Source organism: Vipera berus, assembly GCF_964194415.1.
Source record: "Vipera berus genome assembly, chromosome: 1".
NCBI classification, from domain to species: Eukaryota; Metazoa; Chordata; class Lepidosauria; order Squamata; family Viperidae; genus Vipera; species Vipera berus.
In genome coordinates, this window is record NC_138202.1 from 226,732,442 (window position 1) to 226,748,580 (window position 16,139).

At 35.2% G+C, this 16,139-nt stretch overlaps 1 protein-coding gene across 1 annotated transcript in view; it reads right to left on the bottom strand.

Moving 5' to 3' along the window:
• CSMD1 (CUB and Sushi multiple domains 1) overlaps positions 1 to 16,139 on the bottom strand; it is a gene marked incomplete at its 5' end in the record, with an annotated part of 1,150,904 nt that overhangs the window by 197,555 nt on the left and 937,210 nt on the right. Inside the window, 2 exons of the mRNA XM_081335496.1 lie at positions 3,995 to 4,151; positions 10,369 to 10,538. Of these exons, the coding sequence (XP_081191622.1) occupies positions 3,995 to 4,151; positions 10,369 to 10,538 (327 nt within the window). The remainder of the gene's footprint in view (positions 1 to 3,994; positions 4,152 to 10,368; positions 10,539 to 16,139) is intronic.

Below are 16,139 nucleotides of genomic sequence, written 5' to 3' on the forward strand. Positions count from 1 at the left end.
TCCAGAATGCAGTAATATATCAAGCAACAACACAATGTATAGCTTAAATTAGAAACTTGTTGAAAGTATTGGGCTTAATAGATCATTATGTTGTTTTCACTTCCATATGTTTCTCTAAAATTTCTCTATTCTGTTTGTGGATGTTAATATTTACATACTACACTAAAATTACATATTGACAAAGTTGCTCAACTGACGAACTTAAACCAGGAATCCAGAAAACTGAACTAGCCACACAACAAGATTAATAGACAAATCAATAGACCTAAATCGATTCCCAGGGAGGAACTATTAGCAGAGAAACTGCAGAATCAGAACAGAACCCAGTTAGTTGTCTCTTGTAGCTCACAGCTCAAAGACTTGATTAATAAGGTTCAGCCATATGACACTTCACTTTTTCAGACACTGGAGGAAGGACCATACTTCCACCTACCTTGCAGCATACTATAGATGCTGGATAATTTCCCCCCCCCCCCGCGGAAAAAAAAAATCCTGCATCCTGAAAACCTTTTGATGCTTATGATAGACTCCTTCAAACTGAACACAAAAATAATTTCAGAATGCCTGTATCACGTGGAAATCTTGAGAAATATGAAATAAGATTTCAATGACTGTTATGTATTTAGTTGCATAATGTTTCCAACATGATACATATGTTCAAAAGAGCTAAAAGTATTTTCCTGCTGATTTTAATTTATATTCAGTGTCCAACACATCTCACTGCAGTGTCCAACAATAATCAGCCAGCATTAATGGATTCCCGTTGCCCTGATTCTATTTTTCCATTGTGACAATATTCTGATAAAAAAACTTTCAACGTGTTCATCGCTGACTACACCTAGATATTCAGGAAGTCCAAGTGTGAATGCAGAAAATAAATTTTCAGTGACATGTTGTACTTCGTGATTTTGTATGCTGCCAACCAGCTGAAGGTAGTTTGGTGCTCTGTAGTTTGCCAAGAAAATTCTCTGTGACATCCTTGAATGCTTTCCAGGTCATCTTCTCTGATCTCACTAACATATCTTCAAACTGCTTGTCATTGATGATATATCTGATCTGTGGACCAACAAAAATGCCTTCCTTAATCTTGTCATCAGTTATTTTTGAAAATATTTGTCTCAAATAATGAAAACTTTCATCTTCTTTGTTCATCACTTTCACAAAATGTTTCATCAGCCCAGGTTTTATGTGAAGCATAGGCAAAAATTACTTAGTCCGTTCAACAAGTGGTTCATGTACCACATTTTTCTGTCCAGGAACCAAATTCTTTTAGAGTGGCCATTTCTTTTTAACATAATGCGACTCGAGTGAAGGATTGTCCCATTTGAATAAGTAACAAAAGTACTTGGTACATCCAAACTCCAATCTGAGAAGCAGAGCCACTGCTTTTAGATCTCCACAGATGTTCCAGTTGTACTTGATATACTGGATGTGCTTCAACAACAGTTCCATTATTTCATATGTGCAGCATAGCCACCAGGTACTGAAGGGCTTAACATTATCATTTTTAAAAAACATAAGATCTCTATAAACAGTCCATGATAGGTTAAATTACAGGGGTTTTTTGTGATTAGCAGCCAAAAATTTGTAAGATATAGTCAAAAGTGTTCAGAAAGCAAAATCTTTGTTGCCCTGTGTAACCACTCAACATTTGTATCAGCAGGAAAAAAACAGTAGGACAACGATGCCAACTTTAGAACCAGACCTTATTTAGAAAACTTTGAAAAAGGAGAAATGACCCTGAAAGGTTCTGAATCCCAACTAACTTAAAAGAAGGACTTCTTAGCGCGTGCGCGCGCACGCGCGCACACCCACACACACACACACCCAATACAGTTGTATTGGAACAAAAGTTAATGATTAAAATAGAGAAAATTTTTTTAGTAAAAATATTATCAGCAAACTTTAGTTTTCACACTTCCTTTACCTGTATGACTAACAAGGTTGACTCAGCCTTCCATCCTTCTGAGGTAGGTAAAATGAGGACCCAGATTGTTGGGGGCAATTTATTTATTATTAAGCTGACTTTGTAATAATGCCGCTTGGGGGTGTGTGTGTGAAAGCCCTAATAAGCAGGCATATACATAGAATGAAGGCTATCCAGGTCTCCAATACAGCAGACCAATTCACCCCCACCCCCCACCCCCACCCCCAGCATTTGTGCCTTGTCAGGAAGTGGTTTGTGAGTACAAAAAGAGCCTTGGTGGAGCAGTGGGCTGATGCCTCCTTAAGTAACACCAGCTGCCTGCAATTAGTGCAGGTTCGTATCCCACCAGGCTCAAGGTTGACTCAGCCTTCCATCCTTCCGAGGTACGTAAAATGAGGACCCAGATTGTTGGGGGCAATTAAGCTGACTTTGTAATAATGCCGCTTGGGGGTGTGTGAAAGCCCTAATAAGCAGGCATTTACATAGAATGAAGGCTACTGCTAAGCTTGTAAGCCGCCCTGAGTCTTCGGAGAAGGGTGGGATATAAATGGAATTAAAATAAAAATAAAAATAAAACAAAACCAAGAATTCTGGGTTTGGAACCTTAAGAGAAAGAAAAAAAAAACTAAAAACAAACCTATAAAGTAGATCTGCTTTGGAAACATGCTATTTTTAAAAAAAAAAAAACAAAACCAAAATGCTCCCAAATGTATCTCACATAACAGAAGAAAAAAATATTAACCTTATTAGAACAAATAATTGCTTTGAAGAAAGAGAGTACTTTTTTTGTGAGAACAGCATAGTGAAAAGAATGAATGCCAGTGCCCTGCAGTGTTTATTACATGTCTGAGGTGAGTGTCTAATATTGTTATTCTTTTAATGAAAACAAAACAAAACACATAGCATGTATCTAGAAAGACAGATTCAAAATAGCAGAGTTGAGGGATAAGTCATTCCCTCAAAAAGCAACTAATCACAGACAATTTAAAATTATTGTAGTTGTTAATAATTATGGTGATTTTTGTTTATGTGTGTGTATGTGTCTGCATTCTCATTGTGCCACATGATACCTTATTATTTGTTTGGTTGAAAAGCAGAGGAGGGAAAGGAAGACACACAGGGGGAGGCTCAGCTAATCTCAATGTACACATGTTGTACTTTGACAATAAAGGTTTATTTATTTATTTATTTATCAAGACTCAAAGCTAATCCATCTAATAGTTTTCCATTTACCTCATCTACACTATGCTGAACTGTTTGGAAGAAGATAGAATAAAAAATTATGAAATTATAAAATGAAAATGACGAGTGCCTCTTAAAAAAATAAAAGTGACAAGTTGGTACTTTGAACAAATTTTCTCATAACTTTTCTCCTGATGGTAGAAGGAAATCTACCATCAATTTTAATACTGATGCTTTCTTGTATTTGATTGTTGAAGCTAGAGACCAATGGACCCCAGTAACAGCATTGCCAAAATACAATTTTTATTTTAACAGAACAGTATAATATTAAATATTCAGTTGTAATAAAAGCTACCCATACATTACAAATCTACAGGTAATTATTGCATTTAACAAAGGTTGATAACACTATCTTATTTTTTATTTTATATCCCACTTCTTATATATGCAACTCAAGGTGATAAACATATCTAATACTTCTTCCTCCTTTATTCTCCCCACAATAACCCTATGAGATGATTTGGGCTGAGAGAGAGTGACTGACTTAAACTGACTTAAACTTACCAACTGGCTTTGAGGCCTAAGGCAAGTTTAGAACTCACCATTTCCATCAAGTTAACCACTGCACCAAACCAGCTCTCTCTTTTCTATTTACATTGACTGTTATTTTCACAAAATAATGTACTGATATTGAAAATTACTTTTAAGCATTTTCTTTAAGATTCTCTCTTTTCTAGTATTGAAAAGAATTAAGGAGCAATCTCATAAACACAATAGGTATTAATAATAGTTCTTAGGATTTTGTGTTAAGCATTGTTCATAGCTCAGTTGCTTTTTTTGTAACTCTATTTCTCCCCATTTCCCTCTCATGTTAATGCCACTTACTTGTATATGTGAGGTGAAAACCTTGGTCTGTATCTGATCCATAACTGTTAAATTCTATCCATAAATGGTTAGATGTGCTATTAAGAATGAGTTCTAGCAATTCTATTTTTGTAAAAGTTCCCAACAAACGTGATGAACTGTCTTTTCCATCATACACCTATAAAATAAAATACAATACAGTTTAACACATAAAAAAAACTTATTTTAAAGCTTCTGCTATCTAATAGATAGATGTTCATGTACAATTAACTAAAAATCATCAAAAATTCCAAACAAAACATAGGAAAAGAGAACAATCCTTTTCATTTCTTGCCATATACTGGCTATGCGGTTCATTTACATGATAACACACTACTTCCCATCCAGCCATTTTTTAAATAAAAGAAGTCTGTATTTATGGCTTGGTTCCTTGACATTTATCAACTCCATCTCCTTCTGTCTTCAGAATCCATTTGGAATTTTTGTTTCAAAAGTTTGAAAGTGCTTCATGGCATTTCTGTGAAGATGCTTTTTCTAAGCACATTGATGTGTATGCCTGTCTGTCTGTGTGTGGGGAAATGACATACACCAGTCTGATCACTGCTAAATGAATTAAAAACAGGACTGAAGCAGCAACCCTGGCAAAAAGCACCAAGTTTATTTTTAGTACTAGACTGAAAAACTTGAATTTACTTTTAATATTCTTAATTCATGATGTGCATTTATAATGGCTAAAGTCACAGAAAAAGAATGAAGACTTGAACATCTCAACAGTTATGGGTGGGGGGGGGAGAGGGAGCTAAACTCCCAAACTAAGAACCATACTGACCTGAATGTTTCAATCATGTACACATTTCCAAGATCATTACTTGAAATGGCCAATTTTTCCATACCCTGATTAAACATTTTTAAATACTTCTTAATTTCAGTTGCAAGAACATGAAATAGAAAAGTACTGAATAATCCATTTTGATCTTCATTGGACAATCGAAGCTGGTTTATATTATTAGCAGGATGGAAAGACACTTTGGATATGTTTGTACAATTTTGATATCTTTATTATCATCCAAATTTTGAATTAAATTTTATGCTTTCCTTTGGAGGAAAGGGTCTAGGTTCTAAATCCTATTACTGCAAAAGTCCACACACCCAAATCCAGAGAGTAAGAGAGAGACAGAAAATAATACATATATGAACTACTTTTGAAGTCATCCTTTGCAAAGTTAGTCCATAAATAGGAACAATGTTAAAATAGCTTTATGCTGCTGAATAAAAAATCACACACTATTAAAATATTAGGAATGAATTAGTATAGCATGATGTTTCACCTCATAATTTATTCATATTATGTTTAAGAAATTTCCTTCCAGTTATACAAGACATTTATCTGAGGTAGGTCCCAATGAGCCAGGTCTACTTTTGGATATCTGTGTATTGTTTTGCGTAGTCTGTTTCATTTTTACACTTATATTCATACATCATTTCTGTGCCATTTCCTCATTATTCTGAACAGAAATTGTTCAAAATTTGCATTTAGTAATCTTTTAAAATGTTCCTTTTAAAAAACTTTGGCATTTTAAAAAAAGAAAAGTGAAAACTGGCATTTTAAAAAAAGAAAAGTGAAAACTGAAACATTCAGGCCATGTGAAAGTTAATGTATATTTTACTTATACCTCTAATTTAGGGGTCTGGATGCTACAAAATATAAAGAACAGTTGCAGGAATTGGGTATGTCTAGTTCAATTAAAAGAAGGACTAGGGGGTGACAGGACAGCAGTGTTCCAATATTTCAGGGGCTGCCACCAAGAAAAAAGAATCAACTTATTCTCCAAAACACCTGAAGGCAGGACAAGAACCAATGGATGGAAACTAATCAAGTAGAGAAGCAACCTAGAACTAAGGAGAAATTTCCTGACAGAACAATTAATCAGTGGGACGACTTCCATCCAGAAGTTGTGGGTTCTCCAACACTGGAGGTTTTTAAAAAGAGATTGGAGAACCATTTATCTGAAATGGTTTATATTTAATAAAACATGCAAGATAAGTCTAAAACAATAAAAACACCCCAATTTTTTGAAGTTCCCAAAACAAACAAATGCTATCAGCTCCATATTGTTAACATATAATTAAATTATAATTAACTTACCTTTACCTATCACACACTATATTTCAAATGAAAATCAGAGAATTGGACATCAGCCAATACTAGCAAGAAAACATCAGCCACCAAAGGCCATGCAGAACAATTTAATTGTTAATATTTTCTGGTATGCCAATACAGTGTGGCTAGTATGATGTTTGGAACAATTTTGGAACCATTATAGAAAACAGTGCCAGAATTCTCACTTTGCCTCATAAATATGTGAGATTCTCAAAAGCTTTTCCTGCAGTCAATATACTGGACAAAATCAGTTCTAAACAGATAACTTGGTGGTTCTGTAGGTACTTTAGTGCGAAGCCATAAAGGGCATTACACCCACTCATCATTTACTGGACAAGTTTCATTCCAATAATCAGTGGTGGGATTCAAATACCTGAACAACCAATTCTCTTATTGGATGTAGGCCTGGGCCTCCGAGGCCTAGAACGGACTTCTGGAAGTGGCATCCATGCACTTCTGGTGGGCCATTCTAGGCCTGGGAGGCCTCCTCCAGACCTCTGAGTCCTAGACTGGACTTCCGGAAGCAGTGTGCATTCAGCCAGTTCTACGAACTCAGCAAAATTTAGCTACCGGTTCTGCCAAACTGGTGCATACCAGCTGAATCCCATCACTGCCAATAACTCTTTCCAAGTGAAATTGTCACTAAGTGAAAGAGGGAGGGGGGAGAGAAAGAGAGAGAGAGGCCTCAAAGATCACTGGTTGCTGCCATCTCATTCAGATAAAGTTTTGTTGTTTCACTACACCAGTATTACTGTCACTGATTGCATTGTTGCAGCTGCATTAAATTTGTAAATGCATGATGATTGGAAAATGGATTTAGTACCAACATATTTGCAAATGGATGCAAACCAAGGTAATTGCTAAATGAGGAGAGAGTGTATAGAATTACAACAGATACTTTGATTTGCACTATGAAACCTTTTGGCAGCCAGCACAGTGTGATATGCTCTTGGTAATTAACATGTACTGGAACCAGGCTGCAACCTTTTGTACCAGTTGCAGCTTCCAGGTGGTTTCCATTGCAGTAGTAGCAGTATGAGGACAAAACTTGGGATTACTCTTATCCTCAAATGTTAGAGCTACAACTGGCACACCGGCTAATGCACCCTTGGTGATTGCTTTTTCCTCCACAGCCATGAATGCATGTTCAAGTTCCAGTCTAGAGTTAGTCCAGGAGGTATAAATTTAATTATTAAATGCATTTCTCTGCTCATTCCTCCCTCAAAAAAAGAAAAGAAAAGAAAAGAAAAAAAGAAAAGAGAGAAAAGAAAAGAAAAGAAAAGAAAAGAAAAGAAAAGAAAAGAAAAGAAAAGAAAAGAAAAGAAAAGAAAAGAAAAGAAAAAAAGAATAGAAAAGAAAAGAAAAGAAAAGAAAAGAAAAGAAAAGAATTTAAAACATCACACAAATGGCTATGTCAGTTGGGCATGATGAAACACTCTAAGACTAAAACTGACCACTCAGATTCAGAAGTGGGTTCATATGATGTCCTGGCATCTGAGGAACTAGGTCTTCAGGGCTTTTTAAAATGATGGCTGGGTTGTGGCTATACAGATTTCAGGGAGAATGTTATTGCAGATGGTAGGTGCTATGAAACAGAAAGTATACTAGTATGGACTAATATAGAGTTCCCCAACCTTTTCAGCTTTGCGAACCAGTGGGGGGAAGAGAGAGGGCATGTCCCCACAAATGGAACGTGCTCATACAGTTGCCCACTGTTTGCATGAGTGGAATGCATGCATGTGAAGTCACCTGCCACTTACACTGCCTAGTTTTGAAAGGCTCAAGGCCCAGTAATGGCCTGTGGTCTGGGGGTTGGGTACCCCTGAACTAGTATATTAGTCCATATTAAAAACAATAGCATTATTTGAATATCCTTGTGTGTCAGATACTACTAATATTTAAAGCTTGGTTGGGAACAGTTTCAATACTATAATGGCCTTATGCTAGTCTGTGGCTGTAATAAAGATGGTCAAGTCCAGCTGAGTCAGAGAGACTAACTCATCAACAAAGACAGCAAAGGACAGGTAATTGATAGTGGACCAAAAGATACAGATCTCAGATAGAACTGAAAATCTGTTAGAATGTTATATGAAAAACATAGGTTATACAAAAACAAAGAATATTAGAGAGCTATAAAAATGTTTTAAAAATAGGAGTTAGTTAGATGGAATAGATAAGCCTATAGGAGTAGTTCTAAAAGATCAGAATATAAATGAATCAGTAAAACAGAAAAAAAGTGTGTAAACTCAAGAAATCTGCAAGAAAGCTAGACCATTAGGAAGGGATAAAATCCACCATGGAAATCAGTGCACAAAGTTTTGAATTATGAATTATTCTATAATCCCTGTTATTAAAGTGATTTCACCGTTTCTTTTTTTCCCCGCTTTCCACTTTAAGGGGATTAGAGCTTAGAGAAATGAGGGAAAGGCCAGTCTTCAAAGATATCAGTGCAAATATTTTCAAGCTACACATAACCCTTCAGGTTTCAATGGCAATTAGGACCAGAATATACAGTATGTTGCTAAGTCATGTCTTAAAGTGTGATACCGCATGGCTACATCTCTTAATGATAGACATTTGGGAAGTCCTAGTTGCTGTTGTGACCCAGAGATCATACGAGTTGTTAAGAGAGAATCTTATGCAACTGGAGTTCTAGGACAGCAGGCTGCCATGCAAGAGCTATGGGCAGGCCAGAGGTATGCTGTAAGGGTTCAAGAGCAGGCACTAATGTGTGCAGGAGGGCCAGCAAGGGCCACTCCAGAGCATAGGATAGCAGGATTCCATGGGAGAAAAAGCAGTGGGAATGACTTGTGACCTTCCCTGCTGGCTTCCCCACTGACTTTGCTTGTGGGAAAATGGCAGGGAAAATTGCAAATAGTGATAAGGTAACTATGATTCACTGCAACACTGTAAAATCACAAGCTTGGCACCCGAATACCTGGATTGTTTAAGTTTATTGAATTTATATACCGCCCTTTTCCCGTAGGACTCAGGGCGGTTTACAAAGTATTTAAAAACGATTGTGATAATATAACTGTGGTACCCTGTGATGGCTGCATTTTTGCAGACCAGTTTGTAAATCTTCATTATTCAACGCTGTCATTAATTTGAAAAGTTGCTGGACAAATGGTCATAACCCGAGGACTACCTGTACGTATTATTTTCACTTTAACAATGTTTCTATAATTTCCCCAGTAATCTTTTGATTGGGTTTCTCCAGTTCTACCATTTTTCAGTCAAATAAGAGTGAAAATGAGAAAAAAAATGACCTTGTACAAAACTGATCGCATGACAGCAAATCTGTATCTCTTTTTCTCAGAGAGATGCAGACCTGCAGCCATTCCTGAAATCCTATTCCTCTCCAGGCTTTTCTAAACTTAGGTTTCCTGTCTTGACCCTAAATTTATGCTGCCTCAGTCAACAACATGGATTTTTAATTTAGACAAGAGGGGAAAATGTTGTATGTCAGATTTTGGAAAGTCAATAAGTTTCTGTTTCTCAAATATAACAAGAAAGTCAGGACAGAATAAGATTTACCCGGTTGGCTTGGGGCTACTAAGTCTCAGGAATCTTGCTGTTGCAACAAAATGAGAGAATGGAATACCTTGAGTATTTAGCTATTTAATGTTTGCTTTTTCTACATTGGAATTTGAACAGCGTACATATTGCATTGTTCTGAATGACTTTAAAGTGCCTGCCCAGTTTTTTCACTTTGAAGCAAGCTATAAATATTGCAAATGAGTAAATAAAATAAAACAAATATCAAATGTCATTAGGACAAGGACTGAGAAGCTAGATTGTAGAGTTATTTAAATTATTCTTTACATTTATTTTTTTAACTTGGTACTCTCCAGATATATTGGGATAATACGTATATCTGAAGAGCATCAGATGTTCAAACTTTAGAGAAAGTTTGTTATATGTACTGTACAATCCGGACATGGATGCACTGAATGTTAGAACGAGGCAAAGTCACAAATCAGACAAGTTAAAGTTAACTTGGATTTACAATAACAAATGTCCTAACATTTTATTTCTTTAAGCCAAAGGATATTCAAGTGGGATTCCACAGATCACCAATTCAAGATTGACCCCGAATCTCAGATTGGATATTACAGAAGAAAACAATTCAAAGAAGCTTGATTTCAAGTACTAAAGCTCAGAAAATATGATGAAGTAGATTAGATGGGTTTTATTATTGGTGTATATGTGAGTGTGTGGTTCAAACATTTACCTTAACAGTATCACCATCATGCAGTTTAAAGGTTCTGGCTCTTAAGTGGATGCCTTTCCCAGGTTCTGTTTCAATTTTATAGATGCATTCATGGTTGTTGTCATAGTTAGATGGAAAATTTGGTGATAGCAATGTTCCTTCATTCCCAGATACACTTGCTCCACATTCAGCTAAATAAAAGATATTTATAAATAAAAAAAAAGATTAATTATCTGTTTCAAAGGTGTTTTTTTAAAAAAAAAACTTGAATATTTTCAAAACTATAAAATATATTTTCTATATGTAAGAAAAGTATAAGTAAGTTAAGTATTGGTATAAAATGCTATTTGATAGTACTTTGCTTAGAACAAAAGTATTCACTATTTGACATACCCGACACCACTTTCTTATTAACAAGTTCTTATATTTCAACCAAAATTAATTTAATATTTGTATCTGGATAGTTTTTCCCTGTTGTTTCTTTTCTTTTCTTTTTCAACTGCATTTTGTTTCACTACACTTTAAAGCAATGATTTTAAGGACATGTACACATAAAAGTAATATTAATGAATATTAATATTAATATATTAATGAATAATATTAATACAGGTAGTCCTCAACTTACGATCACAATTGAGCGCAAAATTTCTGTTGCTAAGCAAGACATTTGTTAAGTTAATTTTGCCCGATTATATGACCTTTCTTGCCACAGTTGTTAAGTGAATCACTGCAGTTAAGTCAGTAACACAACTGTTAAATGAATCTGGCTTCCCCATTGATTTTCTTTGTTAGAAGCTCTCAAAAACTGATCACATGTCCCCGGGACCATGCAACAACCATCATAAACATGAGTCAGTTGTCAAGCACCTGAATTTTGGTCATGTGACCATGGGGATGATGCAACGGTCCTAAGTGTGAAAAACAGTCACTTTTTTCATTGCTGTTGCAATTTTGAACAGGCACTAAATTAAGTGTTGTAAGTTAAGAATTATCTATAATTGTTTCTCTGCTTTCAGGAATAAGTAAACAAAGAGTAAAATGTGACTTCCTTCTATTCAGTTTCCAAAAAATGGGTTAATAGTGCAGGAAAAAAGCTGTTTAGATTCCCAAGAAAAATCTTTAAGGTACAGTATATTAAACATATATTATTATTAACTTACATTATTACAATATAACTTGAATAAGATGAAGTGATTTAACCCAACTAATTATTAGCCATAACTAGGTAGCTTCCAAAATGAATTCTTAGTTTGGCAAGGCCTTAACTCAGGTAGGTCACACCTGCTTTTTCAACTGTAAAATAAGTACTGTAAATAACATGTTTTTCTTCATTGGAGTTGTGGGGTTTGGATTTGCTTATAAACTGGCACATCTTGCAGCTTATGTTTGCTTATAATAAGTCACTAAGCCAATAAAGTACAATACAATAAAAACATAATCATGTAGCAGTTTAACAGCTTAAATGAGTAAATAACAAATAATTTGCAATATACTAGTATCAATATAGTAAATGAACTAACATTAATTCTCAAAGGCCCTTCAGAAAAGCCATATCTTTGCTTTTCTATATTAACATCATCCAGAGCTCCGGGAAACATGATTCTGTAAAATGGGGTCACCACAGAGAAACAGATTAAAGTTTGATTTAAGGATGTATTGTTCCTATATACAAGCAAAATCAAGAGTTAATTTGAAGTAATGATGCTTATTAAATTTATTTTATGTCTGGACATACATTCCAATGTATACAACAGGATATATTTCTGTTTGAAGAAACAATCTTATTTTCTGCAAATCTGGTTTAATTTGGAGCAAATTTAGGAAATGAGAAAATAAGGTTTCTATACTGGAGTTAATAAAATTATTTATAAAGTTATTTATTTGTTTGTTTGTATCCCACCTTAATTATTTTTAGAAATATCTCAAGGCAGCAAACATATCCAATACACCTTCCTTCTCCTATTTTCCCCATAACAGTAAGCCTGTGAGGTAGGTTGGGTTAAGTGAGAATGGCTGGTCTCAGGTCAGCCAGCTGCCTTTCATGGCTAAGGTATGATTTGAACCCACTCTCTCCTGCATTCTAGTCTGGTCCCTGAACCATTAGATCAAACTGGCTGTCAGTATCAAAATTATTATCCAACTTCCATTCCAAACACATGAAGGACTGAGAATGGATGACAAAAATGTAACTAATTATACAATTTTAACAAAATGTGGAATGAATTTATAATTTGCACAGTTCATATTCTGGACAGTCCCCAAATTAAGGTTTGTTCCATTCAGTGGTGGGATTCAAATATGTGAACAACTGGTTCTCTGTGTGGATGCTGCTTACGGATGTCCATTCTGGGCCTGGGCAACAAAAAATTAGCAACTGGTTCTGCCGAAGTGGTGTGAGCTGGCTGAATCCCACCACTGGTTCCATGTTGCCCTCTGTAATTTCAAAAGTATTAAGTTTGACTAATTCAGTAAGTTTGGTTACTGTGCCATTTACCAGGAAAGTATACCTAAGTGGGACCAAGAAAAAGGGCATTCTCTAGGGTGGTTCCCTCCCTATGGAATATCAATCCCCTGAAAATAAGACTGGCACCACCTTAATATTTTCCCAGAAGGCCTTAAAGACATCATTCTGTCAGCGGGCCCAGTGACCTCAGGTTGACACAGAGCTGATCAAGTGGCTGGTTTGACTGTGTTTGTTCCTACCACAGGAGATAATGGGTTTACAGGCTTTTGTACTATGGATTTTTATTTTGTAAGCCATCCAGAATCACTGCATTTGAACGGGGCAACGATGTAAATTTGTTTCCTAACTAAATAAGTCTCTTTCATCGGTAAATTCCAAAGATTCTTTTTTAGACAGAAACCGTTAAAATAAGGATTGATAAAAGATACAATAAGTATCTGGCATATGGATAATTAAAAGATCGACATGGTATGTACAGGAATTATTTTATTATTCTTTCATTTCATCATGTACGTTTAGATAAGAGGTTACCAGTTCATACTTGGTTCCTGTAATTTTATTAACTCTAAAAACATGACAGAGAAAAGCAACATGCATTAATATCATATTTGGGTACCATTAGCTTTAGAAATATATTCTGACATATTACACTTTTTCATTTTTAGCATTGTGATTAATTTGGGTTTGGCTAGTCTAAAGAAAAGAAGAAATAGGGGTGACATGATACCAGTATTCCAGCATTTCAGGGGCTGCCACAAAGAAGAGGGGGTAAAATTATTCTCCAAAGCACCAGAGGGCAGGACAAGAAAAAATGGTTGGAAACTGATCAAAGAGAGAAGCAACCTGGAATTAAGGAGAAACTTCCTAACAGTGAGGACAATTAACCAGTGGAACAGCTTGCCTTCAGAAGTTGTGGGGGCTCCATCACCGGAGGTTTTTAAAAAGAGACTGGACAATTACTTGTCTGACATGATATAGGTTCTATTCTATTCTATTCTATTCTATTCTATTCTATTCTATTCTATTCTATTCTATTCTATTCTATTCTAGTCTAGTCTAGTCTAGTCTAGTCTAGTCTAGTCTAGTCTAGTCTAGTCTAGTCTAGTCTAGTCTAGTCTAGTCTAGTCTAGTCCAACAAATTAAAAACTTCTGAAACTACTAAGGAATTTATTTTGTAAGCCTGAAAAACATGCTAATACTTTATAAAAGTAAAATTATTATTTATAATAGATTTTATTAAATAAAATTTTAAGATAAAAGCAATTGAAAAATTACAAATGTAACAAAGAAAATAAGGCAGAATAGTAAATAAGCAAAGAGAAGATAGAAAGAAAAGATTATAAAGGGACAGATTCTAAATTTTTGGACAGCAGTTTTAAATGGATTTATATTACCCTTCCTATAAGTTTACATCATAATTTCCTACTTTCCATAAGCTACCTTTTTAAATCTTCAAGACCATAAATCACAATTTCATTTTTTCCTTTTTTTATCAAAAAGTCTATAAAGGATTTCTAGTTACTAATAAATGTACCTACTGATCTTTCTCTAATCAAAAAAGCTAATGTTGTCATCTCTGCTGGTTCTTCATCAGCCAATCTTCCAATGTGGATATTTCAGTCTTTCCATTTTTATGCATATAATACTGTAGTCTCACAGCAGTAATCATATTTAAACATAATCTTCCATGGCTCTTTTCATGAAAGTAAAATTAAATGCAAAGATATGTACATCCAAAAGGATAAAATCACCATTATGTTTAGAAGTATTCCATTAAAACCGTAGAGGAGTATGTGCTAACATATTTTTTTAAAAAAATCCAATGACACTGAGTTAGAATGAAAGGAGATATTCTTCATTGTTATTTGGCAGAATGGACTATGCTTTTGAATCTTTTAGTTAAAAAGAGAAAGGTATGTTTAAAATCGTATATCAACTGAGGTCTCAGTGGTGAATTAATTGGCGTGTGGCGCAAAAGAATTGTATTAGAATTAATTATTGCTTAGTAATGCAACTTCCTTCAAAGTCATGGCTCATTCCTTATTTTCAAGGACTTGATTACTCTGATTGCCCACATACAAGCCCTTGATTTCTAAATTAACTGAGGCACAGAAATATGAAGTTATCTTAGGTTCTAGTTTGATAATGAACAGGCTTCACTTGTGAAACAACCATTAAAATGACTTATGCATACACACATTTGTATAAGCCCACCATTATAATAATTGATTCAAAGGAGATCAAACAAAGCTGGAAGGTACAATAGATATGCCAACATCTAAGATACCTTAGAAGGTATTCCCTACTTACAAGAATTTCTAGTACTAGAAGATGAAATTAGATCAGTACTCTGGTAATTACCAAGCTGGAAGGCTACAGGAACTGATGGAATACCCACAGTAAGATGGATGATCAGGGACAAGGGCAATATAAAGAAGTAAAATCAGAGGCTGGGAAATTTAACTCTTGCTGAATTAAAGCAATCTCTGAACAGATGCTGATAATTGGACAAATAGGAAAGAAAAGGTTTTTGAAGCTAACACAGGGGTGTCAAACTCGCAACATCACGTGATATGTCGCAACATATCGTGATTTTTTTTCCATTGCCGGTAATGGGGTGGGCGTGGTTTCAGCATGATACACCTGGCCTGTGGGCCAGCAGTTTGACACTCCTGAGCTAACAGTTCTTGTTAATTAATTGAACAGAGTCTAAAATAGGTATGCAAAACCATACTTAACCCAGCATTCCCATCCTCTTATTAAGGGTTAACATACACTGTCCTGCACAAAGTAAGCTAATCTGATGGTTTGATGATTCCATGTTCAGCTCAACAGTCCGTCAGCCTCATTCAGATAAAAAAATGCAAATCATGGGGTTCAGTGGTATGTCTGCTATGGCCAGTTATACCCCATATCTTCCCAGACCCAACTTTTCACTTTCTTCCAGTCGTTGCCTCTCTTTGCTTACTGCCACAGCCACTGCCTTTTCTACTTCTTGTATCTCTTTCTACTTCTCCAGTTGGTTGTTTAGATGTCTCTCCTATTTATTTTAGTTTTTTTTATTTATTTGTATCCCACCTTTTATTTTTTTTCCCTTTTCTTTTCTCCACCCCACTCAGTTTTCCCATCTAGACAGTGCCCTTTCCCCTTTTCATATTTACACTGACATGTCTATTTTCCCCCACTTCTTACGTAATGTTTATTTATTATTATTTATTAAATTTTTATACCGCCCTTCTCCCGAAGGACTCAGGGCGGTGTACAGGGCAACAAATATCAAAATATAAATACAAAAGTTAAAAAGAGTTAAAAAGAATTAAATAATTAT